At 42.0% G+C, this 12,881-nt stretch overlaps 1 protein-coding gene across 2 annotated transcripts in view; it reads left to right on the top strand.

Moving 5' to 3' along the window:
* Positions 1-10,844, top strand: part of NPR3 (natriuretic peptide receptor 3) — a 72,177-nt gene extending 61,333 nt beyond the window's left edge. The window contains exons 5-8 of one of the 2 annotated variants that reach the window (XM_044233110.1): positions 915-1,009; positions 2,565-2,700; positions 4,161-4,245; positions 5,259-10,844. In XM_044233110.1, the coding sequence (XP_044089045.1) occupies positions 915-1,009; positions 2,565-2,700; positions 4,161-4,245; positions 5,259-5,370 (428 nt within the window). In that variant the 3' untranslated portion in view covers positions 5,371-10,844. Of the gene's footprint in view, positions 1-914; positions 1,010-2,564; positions 2,701-4,157; positions 4,246-5,258 lie in introns of both variants that reach the window. The other variant, XM_044233102.1, reaches the window with a different exon arrangement.
* The last annotated feature ends 2,037 nt before the right edge of the window (positions 10,845-12,881 follow it).

Genomic DNA, 12,881 nt, shown 5'->3' with positions numbered 1-12,881 from the left:
AATAGATGTAGTCAGAAATCCCTAGTCCAGGCTGCCTGTGTCTTGGTGGGTGGGGAACCTGTCCATTTCGTCTTTGCCTCAGCGGCAGCATTAAATTCAGCCCCTAATGCCAGCTTCGAATTCATCTGGATAAACAATGAATGACTTCATGTGTCTCTGGGAGATGGTGGGTGTCATCTCAGCTTAGCGTGGTCATCGTTTCACAGTATACATAAAAGTCAGACCTTTGTGCCATACACTTGAAACTCATACAGCGATGTGTATCAATGATAGCTCAGTAAAACTGGGGGAAAACCCCCCAAAAAACAATACCAAAAAACCCAAAACAAAACAGAATGAACACAAGTGAGGTAAAGACCAGCTCTGCTTTAGCTCTTGGCTCCCATGACCCATAAAGCAGGCCCTCAGCTCTCCCGGGCATCTCTGGAGCCCATAATGAAGCACATTCTCGGAGTCCTGGGCCTAGAACGAGTTTTCTTTTATAATGTTTGGCCAGTGATAACACGTACTCTTGACGAGTCTAGGAGCACGCCATACCTCTAGCCTCTCTCCTTGCAGGTTTTCTTTTTCTTTCTTTCTTTTTTTTTTTTTTAATAAACACAAAACTCTGGGACAAGCATGCTGCTTTCAGGATTAGCCTTAATCCATTTTTTTAAAAACATATTCCCCAAAGAAGGTCATTTATTTCTTTTTCTCTTCATTTTTAAATGGAGAAATGTTAAGAATTTAGGAATGCAGACACAGATGAAATTACAATGTCTTTCCAAATGCCAACAAAAATGCTCAGAGTCTGATGAGATCCCCTGCGGCATGAGTTTGTTTAAAGAATCCTGTCAATTCATTTTCTTGTTTCTGTTGGCTGATGAAGGTCTTTGAAATCACTAACTTGGAGTTCTTCCCATCTCGTCCTCTAGGTATTGCTGGCCAGGTGTCCATAGATGCCAATGGAGACCGGTATGGGGATTTCTCCGTGATCGCTATGACAGACCTGGAAGCGGGCACCCAGGAGGTGAGCCAATGACCCCCTGCCTCACTGCTCCTCCTGCTTGTTGAGATTCCAAGGAATGCATTTGTCCTGGTGTCCAAACAGCTGTCCCCAACACAGCCTCCAAATAAGAATAAACTGAAAATTTTGGAGTTTCTGAGTAGGGAGGGCTTACTTCTGCTTGAGGATATCCTGGACGATTTCAAGAAACAGTCCCTTGTTTACCCGAAGTGGGCAAATCATATGTTTCCAGTGGCCAAGTGTGTATCTTTGATGCCTCTCGCTCAGAGCTGATGTTCCCATAGCACTTGATGGGCCCTGGCGTAACGGCCTTGGTGCCTTTCTCCTCGTGCACATGTACTGGGCCTTTGTGGCAGGAGCAGAGCCAGCAGAACCTGGCACTTGCTATATTTCCTGAAAGTCTTTTTTCACCCTTGGGGTGGTCTGGGTTTCATGGGCATTCTAGTCTCTCCCTCCACGAACAGTGGATAGCTATAGTCCTTTGCAGGGCCCTTGTGAGCATTTGGGAGGGAATGTGTGTCAAGTACTTGGTGAGTGCTCAGCACATGCCAGAGATCGTTAGATTTTGGTGATTATCTAGAATGCTTTTTACTATGACATGAACTAGCCTGTGGAAGCTTGCTGGGTCTCCTTCCAGAGAGATAGGGGGGATGTCACAGGTCACTTAGGAGTAGTGCGCTGGTGCCCAGAAAAAAGAGAAACATATCCCGAGAACCTGGGGGGGAAGGTACTTCCAGATCAGGGCTCAGATAGCTGGTGGGAAGTTCTGCTTGAATCAGAAACTGGGGACAAACCTTGAATCGAGTCAACAAAGAATACTGAGCCAGTTGAAAAGGAGTTCAGTCTGGAAAGGTAACTCGCAAAGTCATGAACTAATCTTCTAGCCAGAGAAGGGGGAAACAGGATGTTCCTAAAAGATATTTTTGACTCTTTAAAAAAAAAAAATTTACTTACTTATTTGAGAGAGAGAGAACGCACAAGCTGGAGGAGCAGAGAGGGAGAGGGAGAAGCAGGCTTCCTGCTGATCAGGGAGCCTAATTCGGGGCTCCATCCTAGGACCTTGGGATCATGACCTGAGCCCAACGCAGATGCTTAACCTACTGAGCCACCCAGCTGCCTCCATTTTGACTCTTTCTATGCCCAGGTGATTGAGAGGTATGAGGCCGTACACCTGTGATGGCTTACTCTGGTCATGATGTCTGACTTTCTCCCATATCCCTGAAAGCAGTTTGGGCTTTACAAATGGCTGACCTCATGGGCTGCTCTGCGGCGGACGTCAGATGCCGGGAGCGGCAGCCCCTCCGACAAACAAGGGAAAAGTTGTAAATTCTGGTTATTGTTTTCTATAGAACCACTTTCCCACCATGAGGAGACACTGTTCTCCCTAAATTATGCCGACCATTAAAAGCACCATTACTGCCTGCAAATCTTGATTTACAAAGTCCTCAAAAATACATCATTGTGGTCAGTGTGATAGGGGGTGCCTGTCCTATGCCTCCTTTGGAAACAGAGAACTTTGAGCTTTGAGTTTGCACATTTGTTTTTTGCTTTTACGTAGGTCATTGGTGATTACTTTGGAAAAGAAGGTCGTTTTGAAATGCGGCCGAATGTCAAATATCCTTGGGGACCTTTAAAACTGAGAATAGATGAGACCAGAATTGTGGAGCACACAAACAGCTCTCCTTGCAAATCATGTAAGTTTAGAGACTTAATTGCTCTGCATCTCACCGTCTAACCTGTCACCATGATGCAAATTTAAAAGGCAGATGCTATCCAGGAGCTCATGTTCTCAAAGCTCAGCTTGCTTTCTCTGATGTTGTGAAACCCATGGGAAGAGTTTACGAACTGGCAGTCCACTTTCTAGGGCTTTCTTCTTTTTTCAAAATGGTAAAAGCCTTCTCCCTATTATCACACCTCTATTCATAATATAATCCCTTCACATTTGACATGCCCACTTAGGGAAAATAAAAAGATCCAATATTAAATGTGTAGCAAGTATCATTCTGATTCAGAGTTTGTGTGTCCTCCTACTCCTCGGAACCGAACAGATAATGTCCCTTAAATACCCCTCAAATTTACAAATTGGCAAATCAGTGTAAAACATGCTATTTACTAGAAGCTTTGTCATAAATACAGAAGCAAGTGGACATTCGCACAAGGAGATTACAAATAGGAACTTATTGGAAATTGTTGCTTTAGAGATAAGCTAATGAAGGAGAACCAAGTGAAATCGATCTTTCAGGCCAATTAGTCACTTTAGGCTAACATAGAATGCTCTTTATTTTGGGCCCAGGCTTCAAACTGCTCTATTTATGTTTATGCGATAATTATGGAAAGGAGTAAGGCAGACATATGTTAAGGATAGTCTGTAGTTGCTGGGCATGGATTTGAAATCCTGCCCTATCACTTAGTGGTTTGTGACCCTAGGAATGTTCCTCTATATCTTTAAACCTCAGTCTGCCCATATGCGAAATAAAAAAAAGTGTACCCTGCCCTTTGGGCTGAGGATTAAATGGGATAATGCATTAAAGGCTGACACTACCCTGTTTATATAAAGGTTAGCTATTTATCGTGTTTATATAATAACTGGGACGCTACTGCACTCGATTGTTTCAGATTGTTATTCACATTTTCACAAAGCTATATAGGACATTTTGACATGAAACTCCGGCCTTGGTGAGAGAACATCTAAAAACAGAATATCAGCCCAATGCATTTTTCACCAAATCTTCTAGCACTTTGAAGTGTCATCACCCATCTGTGATAATAAAATGTGCTGGGTCAGTCCCATGGTCTGTCCAGTTGTCTTCTCCGACTAGGAGCTCAAGAGATGACGGACGGACCTGAAAACCTGTTTCCAGTGTTCCTCAGATCTTTCTTGAACTGCTTTATTCCCATTGTTCTCCCATAGTTTTTTCTGAAATGCCTCTTAAGCTTTGCACTTGGCAAAAAAAAAAAAAAAAAAAAAGAAAAAAAGAAAAAAAGAAAGAAAAGAAGCTGCAGGATACCCTAGAAAATCTTTCTTAAAAAAAAAAAAAAGGAAAATTTGCCACAAGTGGAAAATTAATTGAGATGCATCTCCCAATGACTAAAACTTGAAACATCTCTGTTTCTCCAAATGCACTCTGATTATCTATGTTTCTTTTTTAAGCAGGTGGTCTAGAAGAATCGGCAGTGACAGGAATTGTTGTGGGGGCCTTACTAGGAGCTGGCTTGTTAATGGCCTTCTACTTTTTCAGGTTAGGATGCTTTATCAAATTTTAAAATTCACTTTCCTCTGTTGCCTTGGTCGCTCACCTTTGCACAGTCGTCCTTGCGACTTTTCCGTATCTTGCTCTTACCCCAGAAGCACGGCGGTTAAAAGAATGAAGCTGTTCTTTTGTGACGGTCTTCACGACCCTCCTGGTTTGGCGGTCAGGGCTTTGTACTGCTTCCCCCTGTGGGCCACAGAGCCGAGACTCTCCTGTGATCACAAATATTCTGATGCAAATTCCTACCATCCACCAAATGTGTAAGTGGAGAGAGAATCTGGACAAAGGCAAAACAACTTGCCTATTCTTATGCTTCCTCCAATTCAGAAAGAGGAGTCTGGGTTCACCTTCTGAAAGGGAGGAGGCAGCTCTGAGCAGTCCACACTCCCAGGCTGCACTGGGCACAGTCCTTGGAGAATCCGCACATTTAGTTGTCACTGTGGTTAAGCCCCGAAGCTTGTAAAATTGTAACATTTATGTGTTTTCCAGGTACTCAGAGTCCCAAATCATGAGGGCCGTCCCTTCCCCTGTAATCTTTTGTGGTTGAGTTTGTGGCTTTGTCTCAAGTCATTAGACCAAGATGTCTTCATTTCTGTAGGGAACTATAACCCTGGGTGTACGTGACTCTTTGCGGGAACAATTGTATTCCTGTTCCTTTGGTCACAGTACGCTTAATCTGGTCTTTATCTAGGGCATATCATGGGAGTTAGGGAGAGCTTCTGTGGCAGAATAGACAAGACTTAACCCACAAGGCACCCAGGGAAAAAGGGGAGGGCTTGTTCTATGGCATTTCAGAGAGCATGCCAATTTTCCTCCTTGAATAAGGGCACAACGCCTCGGGGCCACACTGCTTTAATCTCTGACCAGGGTCTCATATTCTGTCATTTCTCATTTATCAGCCCAAGCCCAGATGTCCCTTGGGGGCATTCTTTGTAAGAGAAACCATAGTATTTTGTAGCCAAGTGAGGTTTTATTACTGCGTTCGCTTTCCCTTTACCCAGGAAGAAATACAGAATAACCATTGAGAGGCGAAGCCAGCAAGAAGAAAGTAACGTTGGAAAACATCGAGAGTTACGGGAAGACTCCATCAGATCCCATTTTTCAGTGGCTTAAAAGAAAGCCTTTTCTTTAGGCCTGAGATTCTTTAAGGAGATAGATGGGATGAAAGACATCAATGGAACAGAAGGGGCGCTCTTGAAGAACTCATTCTTTTAAGCAGTTAGTCATTTCGTTGTAAAATTTCTTTAGAAGCTCAGGAACTATTTTGAGTCACCATATGCCTCCCGGGCTTTCACCTCATGACAAACAAGTATGAGAATACAACATCGCTCTGTTAAATGTTCCTGCTGTTTCAAGGGCATATGATTAGATTTATGTTTGGAAATCTGATGTCTCCATATTTTGATGGTTTTGGGGGCATTTCATATAAACCTACAAAAATGTGGTTTTCTGAAATGAAATGTTTTATAGCTAGAATAAAATCATTTTTACGAGTAGAATATTCTTGGAAAGAATTTAACATCCAAAAAGAGGAAAATGTAATGAAAAATCTCAATGTTGGAAATACAGTGTCCCTTTTTCTAGTGCAAGTGGACACATTTGAAGTTAAGGACTGCTCTGTCCAATGTATTCAGGTCCTGACTTCATATCTCCAAAAAGGATTTCTGGCCTGTCTCCTTTAATGTCTCATAAAAGCTATTCTGGAAAGTTGTAACTATTACTAAGATAAGAGAATTTATATAAGAAAAACAGATCTAAAATATTTCACTTTTTAATGTAAAAAAAAAGCCCTATTTCACACTAACATTTTATTTTTAGGTATTTTAATCTTATATTTTGCTATTAGAAAATGTGTCTATTTTTTCATTTTGAAGATTAAATTCCACTTATATTTTAAAAGCATGGGTCAAGTGTGCAACAAACCAGCAATGATGAAAGAGGCTTCTCTTTTTCTCCCTGTTTCCCTATCCCCCTGGCCACAGCCAAATGCCAATTGCTGCTTTACTTACAGAGATCTAGGCATGTATTCAGATCACAGACTCTATCGGAGGACATTGATTTACCTGCTTTAAGTGCAAAGTTATTTTAGGGATAGACCTCTTCTAGTTCTGGTCAAATGATGAGTTTCCAGGTAAAGGGTGGAGTTTATTGGGCTTAACTAGGTTTTAAGGCAGCCCTTTTCCCCTTAAGAACAACTTTATAGAGTACTAGCATTTGACAGTAAGCACAGAAAGGATAACTCTAAAAATGCATACATGACATTTTACTAAGATTCAGTGATATTTTGGTTAAAAGAAGGAATCTAAGTAGCTACTCTATTCCTTTTTAGTGGACTCCACAAAGCTTTAGCGTCATCCACTAATAACATGCGTAATAGCAGGTGAAGTGTAGATAGAAGAGATTTGAAAAAAGTGAAATAAGTATTTAGTGAATATCTACCTGCACTCACTACTCTGCATGTAGGTGTAAACTCAGGTTGCCATTTTTGCTGATAATTTATGGAGAAAATAGTGAGAGAAGAAGAGAGAGTTGGCAGATTAACATACCATGTTGTAATTATGTCACTAGGGGCTTTCCTCAGTAACAGTTTGAACATCTGAAAAATAGTTTTTAAAATTATCTTAGTGGCTATAAAAGATCATGTACAGGGAAGAAAATAGGGGAGTTCAAGCAAGTCCTTGGTCGTGATGGAGGTCGTAGTTCACACGGGTGGGGGTGGAGGCAGGCAGAGGGAAAGCTGTGTATCTTGGAAGCTGGCCCGAGCTTTCTTCCCTGGAAGCGTCTGCCTCTGCCCTTCCTATTTCAACCAGCCAATGGATTATTTCCGTGAATGGGTTATTTCTGTGTGAGGCATATTTCCCCTCTACATTTAAAAAATGGGATTCAGGCATCTGGAGAGCATGACAACCGAATGAGCTATGATCAGCCAAAATGACTTTGTTGTAGTTCTCCATGGTGGATGCAATGGAAAAAGTGCTGACTTCCAAAAAAGATGGCGAAAGAAGACAAGAAAGGCAAGCTCCAGAAATTCCAATGTCGGAAGAGTGTAGGCGAGTAAAATCTAGGAAAGCAAAACATTTAACAACTCAGGACTCCTCAAAGTGAAAACAGAATGGGAGATTTGCATCCATCTTTTTCTGTGTGTGAATTGAGAACTTAGTTCTCTCTCATTTTTATTTATCAATGATGTTTTCAATATATTTTTGAGCTATTCACTTTATACTACCTTGTGTTTGTGAAAAAAAGTTTAAAATTCAAGCTTATGTGCTTATTACAGGGGGAAGATCATTCTACCTGGTTGTCATCTTTGGACATAAACATTTCTCACCTTTCTGGAATTAATATAGGGGCCCGTTAACTGTAACATTTTAAAGCAAATATCTTTTATTTCTACTTTAGGTGGAGGAATAGTTCTAAATTTAATATTATATCCCCTGATAAAATGGTGGCATGAGATTTTAGTTTTTTTAAAATGGCGGACTAAGTCATGAGATGCCATCCCATTCCGTTAAAACCATTCTGGGAGTTCTTGAGATTGATTGCTTATTTATTTACATGTCTGTTTTCACTTCTTTCCTCCTTAAAGTCATCATGTGAATTACCAAAACTCCATTAAGTTTAAGTTGGAAATGTTTGGAAATTAAGTTGGAAAACTTTGCTGCAATGTAGGTGTTCGGTGTAAGTGTGCCCTGGGTTAAGACCTCTGGAGATTATAATTTGGGACTTGATTTCCTTACAGCTAAGCAGCATCTTTGACAACTAATCTTTTGTACTCCACCTGAAGCCACATATCATACAGTAAAATAAATAGGGCTTTAGTTCTTAAATCACCCTATAAATTTTTACCCTGAAATCTAGGGCACTCAGATTTCAGAAGGGAAACTTCGTCACTATTTTCTCATCTGGCCAAACAAGCTGATAGTTGTATAGGTCAAAATGAGTATATATGCTTTGTATATACTCATGGTGCTGGAAATAAGTATAGACTTTATGGTCATCATTTCACCTGCTTAGTTTTTTTTTTTTTTTTTTTCCTGGATTCAAAAATAAAAGCTTTCTCCAAATGATTACTTCTATCCAGAAATAATTTTCTGGATAAAGTGCATATCTTCTCCCAGACTGACTACAGTTTCCACGAGGAAGCCCTACAAATTACACTTCACGGAACTCTCAGCTTGTCCTTTCCTGAACCACAGCCATAGTTCCACAGGTTTTGAAATAGTTTTTTTTTTTTTCCTTCTATTTTAACATTTCAGAAGCTATATTGAATGGAGACAAGAGAAATGCATGGAAAGAGAATGTCTCCTTTTCTCCTCTTCTTTAAGATTCAGACTTTTGCTTTAGAATGTCTTATCATTCTCCCTGTTCACAGGTTTTAGGGTTCTTAACTTATTCAAGGTACCTGTGCCCCCTTTGTCCCCAGTACCACTTTCCTTCTGGTTGTTACTGATTTTGAAAGTGTAAGAGGTGCCGTTGGCAGTGACGTCAAAGCTATTGTCTAGATCTCATACAGTGACAATGCAGAAATTAGCTTCCCGTGGCATCACCCCCTTCTTGTGAGTGAGTATACAGGGCTACTTGTGGAAGTCTCTGTAGAAGGCCAAATAAAATATTATGCCACCAGTATTAAGGGAGTGTTTATACATGGAAAGAAATGCATACTTACATTTCTTGGGACACAAAGAACCCAGATTCTGAGTGGATACAGTATAAAACCAAACAGCACCCCAAATTCGGGCTCTTGATATTTCATGGGTTCTGCTTAATTATGTCCCTGGTGGTTAGCACTTCATGGAGAAGTTGAAAATGGGAGGCATTTCTTCTTCAGTGGAAAACACTGGAGCTGTCTGAAAACATGAAATATGCTTTGGGGGCAGCATGGAAGCATAGAAAGCGAGAAGGTGCTGTTCAGAGGGATCCGTTTCTTTTTCAGCTGATGCTTAGAACTACAGAATACCCAATTATTTAAGCCCATCTTCAACAGCTAGACTCAGCAAGAAGCTTGGGACACACCCAGCCAGAAGAATCGGGAGTCGATCCTGGGAAAGAAACAGAAGAGCGTGGCATTGCAAGCAGCCCCTGTCCTTACCACCCCTTTCTCTCTCACTCCCGCTGCCACCTTGGCTCTCCCTTACCCCCAGCCCCCTGCCATGCACTGTGGCTCCAAAGATGCCTTGGCGTCTGGCCCATGCAGGTAGAAACTTGTGAGTAGGAACCCTGTACTTCCTCAGAGGAAAGAACACAAAACAGTGCTGCCTATAGGATTGTAGCTGGCTTTGGATCAAAACCCTTATGCTAACTTGACGGCACACGCTCTGGGGCAGGACAAGCCTGTGATGTGCCTATATTCCAACAAGCTTTGTTTTGGTTTTCAGCATGTAGATCTCATGACTGTCTCTTGCAGGCATACCACACAGCTAGACTCTAGGATTAAAATGACTTTCAAAAGGGGCTAGATTGGAGTTTGTTCAAATTTGTCATTAACCACTAATGTTAATTCATACCAAAGGTAAAGCAATTCTAAACCAGCTGATGCTGTTAATGTTTATGTTTTAAGCTACTTCAAACATGGTGAAAGGGTTTCAATGCGAGCCGAATATCAGAAGTAAAAATTTACATGTTATAATAGCTCTTTGATGGCTCAGGAGTGGAATGATTCCTAGAGGAGGGATGTGAATAAGCAAAATTAAGAGTTAGCAAAAATGCTGTTTCTTTGAGTCACACGTTTAAAGACCTAAATTTTATGCACAGGAATACACTTGATCTTAGCCAAAAGGCCGAGAAGCGATAAAGGGCCCTTCCACAAAGGGTGTAAATTGTCACATGGACTACCAAATTGTTTTTTATGTGCTAGGGGAACAAAGCTGTGATAGCACACAGTAATTGAGCAGAAAATGTCGAGAAAGAGGAAAATTTGGATTTCAAAACAGGATGGCCTGTTTATTATTTAATGCCAACATCTGAAAAAGTTCAAAGTGGTGCATCTTACAATGGGGGTGCCCATTGTAAGTTCAAAGCATCTTACAAAGTGGTGCATCTTGCAAGACAGCAATGGGGGGTGCCCTCAGCAACCTGAAGATGCTGTGAGTTTGTAGAATTTTTCTGCTGGGTCCTGGGAATCTGAGCTTTGTTCCCCATGCAGTGGTGAGTACTGAAACCAAGAGGACACAGAATAGATACCGTGAAGGATTACTTCTGCAGCCCTTCTCTTCTGGGCCATATTACTCCTGGTTATTTTAAATATAGGACTACCAAACAATACAAAGCTACCATGAGTATGGTAGAAGAGTAAAATAAAAGCTGCACAAGCTACCATTTATTATTCTAATGTAAGTAGAACTATCTGCATATAATGTGATTTAATTTATTGTTTTGTGTAGAGAATGAAAATTAATGACTGTGGATATAACCCCTGTTTTGTATAATATATTTTATTTCTGATGCAAACTGGTCATTTAACATATCTACTTGGTTTGGTGTTTGGATATAAATGTGTATGTGTTCTTGTAAATGTTTCTTTTAAGCAAGAATGCCACATGCTCACAGTATAACAATGTGTTCTCATTAAAAATACATCCCACAGAAAACTTTTCCTGTTTATAATTCAACTAACATACACTGCACATATCCATAGTCTCTGAGGACTTTCTGTTTTGCTAGGATGAGTGGAAGTGAAGGTCAGTTAGTGGTTGGGGTGGATTGTACTGCTTGAATGGTACCCCTGGAAGAACTCAAGAATTTCTGCCCAGCAAAGTGACGTTTATAGAAATAAGAAAACTATCTATTATAGTGAGTGGTGAACCTTGAACTGGCAGGTAAGGAAAGAACTCTTCAGGGGTACTGTTATCTTGCATCTACATAGTTATGCAGTTGACCTTGGTGACTCATATTGTGATGTCCCTTGCCGGGCTGGAAGAGGTCCTAAGTCACTTTTGTCACTCTGAAGAGCTCCTCGGGTTCTAGCAGACTAGGCAAACTGAGTAGCCTCAAGCATCTCCAGTTGCCTTGAGGTTGCTGCCTCATTATCTAGAAAGTTATTTATGATTCACTTTAAGCTGGAGAAACACCGCCATTCTCACAGTTGGAATGATGTTTCCCTGGTCGTGCTGTGGCTGCCACCGTCGGTGAAGTCCAGGACAGCACCACAAAGGCCATCCACGCAGGGTGCCCAGGTTGGAGAGGATTCTGGGCAGGATGTGATTCTGGGCTGGAGGTGGGAGTGGGGGTTGGGGGAGGGCTGTGGGAAGGCCTGCCATGACTGAAGGGTGGGGCCCGGAAACATCGGATGTCTCAGTCCACTGGGGCTGCCATACCAGAATACCAGACTGGGGGTCTTCACCCAGAACCGTATTTCTCACAGTTCTGGAGGCTAGAAGTCCGAGATCAAGATGTCTGCTATTTCAGGTCCTGGTGAGAACTTTCTTCTTGGCTTACGGATGCCTACATTCTTGCTGTACTCTTATGTGTCCTTTCCTGGGTGCATATGTGTGCAGAGAGAGAGAGAGAGAGAGAGGTATGTGCTGGGAAGCCTGAGCCAGTGTACTGGATGAACAACACGCAGAGTACCATCTGATGAACGAGGAGGCATGAGGCCCCACACAGGGTTGGCAGGTAACTAACTCCCTTAGCATTTAGACCTCACACTTTGGGGAAGTGAAGATCTTGGGGTTCTTTTGATGGAAGGTCCAGGTTTCAATATACTCACAGAGAGGGAGTAAAGTCACAAGATTTATTACTTACAAATCCCAGAAATAGGGTGTGGAGGGCAGGAAATGCAATGAGGGGAGTGGGTAAGGGGGCAGGCCATTCTCTGTCCCCGGTCATGAGTCAGCATGAGATAGACAGCAGGAGGGGCGCCTGGGTCATCAGTAGGTTAAGTATCTGCCTTCAGCTCACATCATGATCCTGGAGTCCTGGAGTCGAGACGCATATTGGGCTCCCACTCAGCAGGGAGTTTGCCTCTCTCTTTCCCTCTGCCTTTCCCCTGCTCGTGATCTCTCTCTCTCTCTCTCAAATAAATAAAATAAAATCTTTAAAGAAAAAGAGATAGCTGGGTAGCAAGCATCTATTATTTATAAGGTAGGAGGGGCAGAGGTCACTAACTTTTCACAGGCTTAACTCCAAATGGTTATTTGTGAAAAGTAAAGCAGGGGCTAATGGCAGGACTCTCCTAAATTAAAGTCCTTATCTGTGGATGTGAGTAGGGTTATCATACTGTAAAATGCCTGGGCAACAGCTCAAAACAAAAGTTGTTTTTCTCATCACAAGATAGACAGACAAGTAGAGAGGCAGCGGCTCTCGTTTCTTCTTAGGAGGACACTAATCCTATTAGATCAGGGCCCCACCCTTGTGACCTCACTTAACTTAATTACTTCCTTAGTGGCCCCATTCCAAACCAAGCCACACTGGAGGGGAGTTGGATTTCAACACAGGAATTTGAGGGGAAACACATTCAGTCCCTAATGTGCAGGGTATTCCTATTACTTCCCCATATCACCTTGAGGACCGTGGCCTCCTTGAATCTTTCCACCGCATGTCTTACCTCCACATCCCTCTCTCAACTTCTTCATTCATACCCAGTATCCACGACGGGCCAAGGATGTCTCCTCATTGTGGCTAGTGGG

This window comes from Neovison vison, chromosome 1 (genome assembly GCF_020171115.1).
Source record: "Neovison vison isolate M4711 chromosome 1, ASM_NN_V1, whole genome shotgun sequence".
In the NCBI taxonomy this organism is placed as follows: Eukaryota; Metazoa; Chordata; class Mammalia; order Carnivora; family Mustelidae; genus Neogale; species Neogale vison.
The sequence above is the reverse complement of the archived record's forward strand: the minus strand, read 5'-3'. Positions and strand labels throughout refer to the sequence as shown.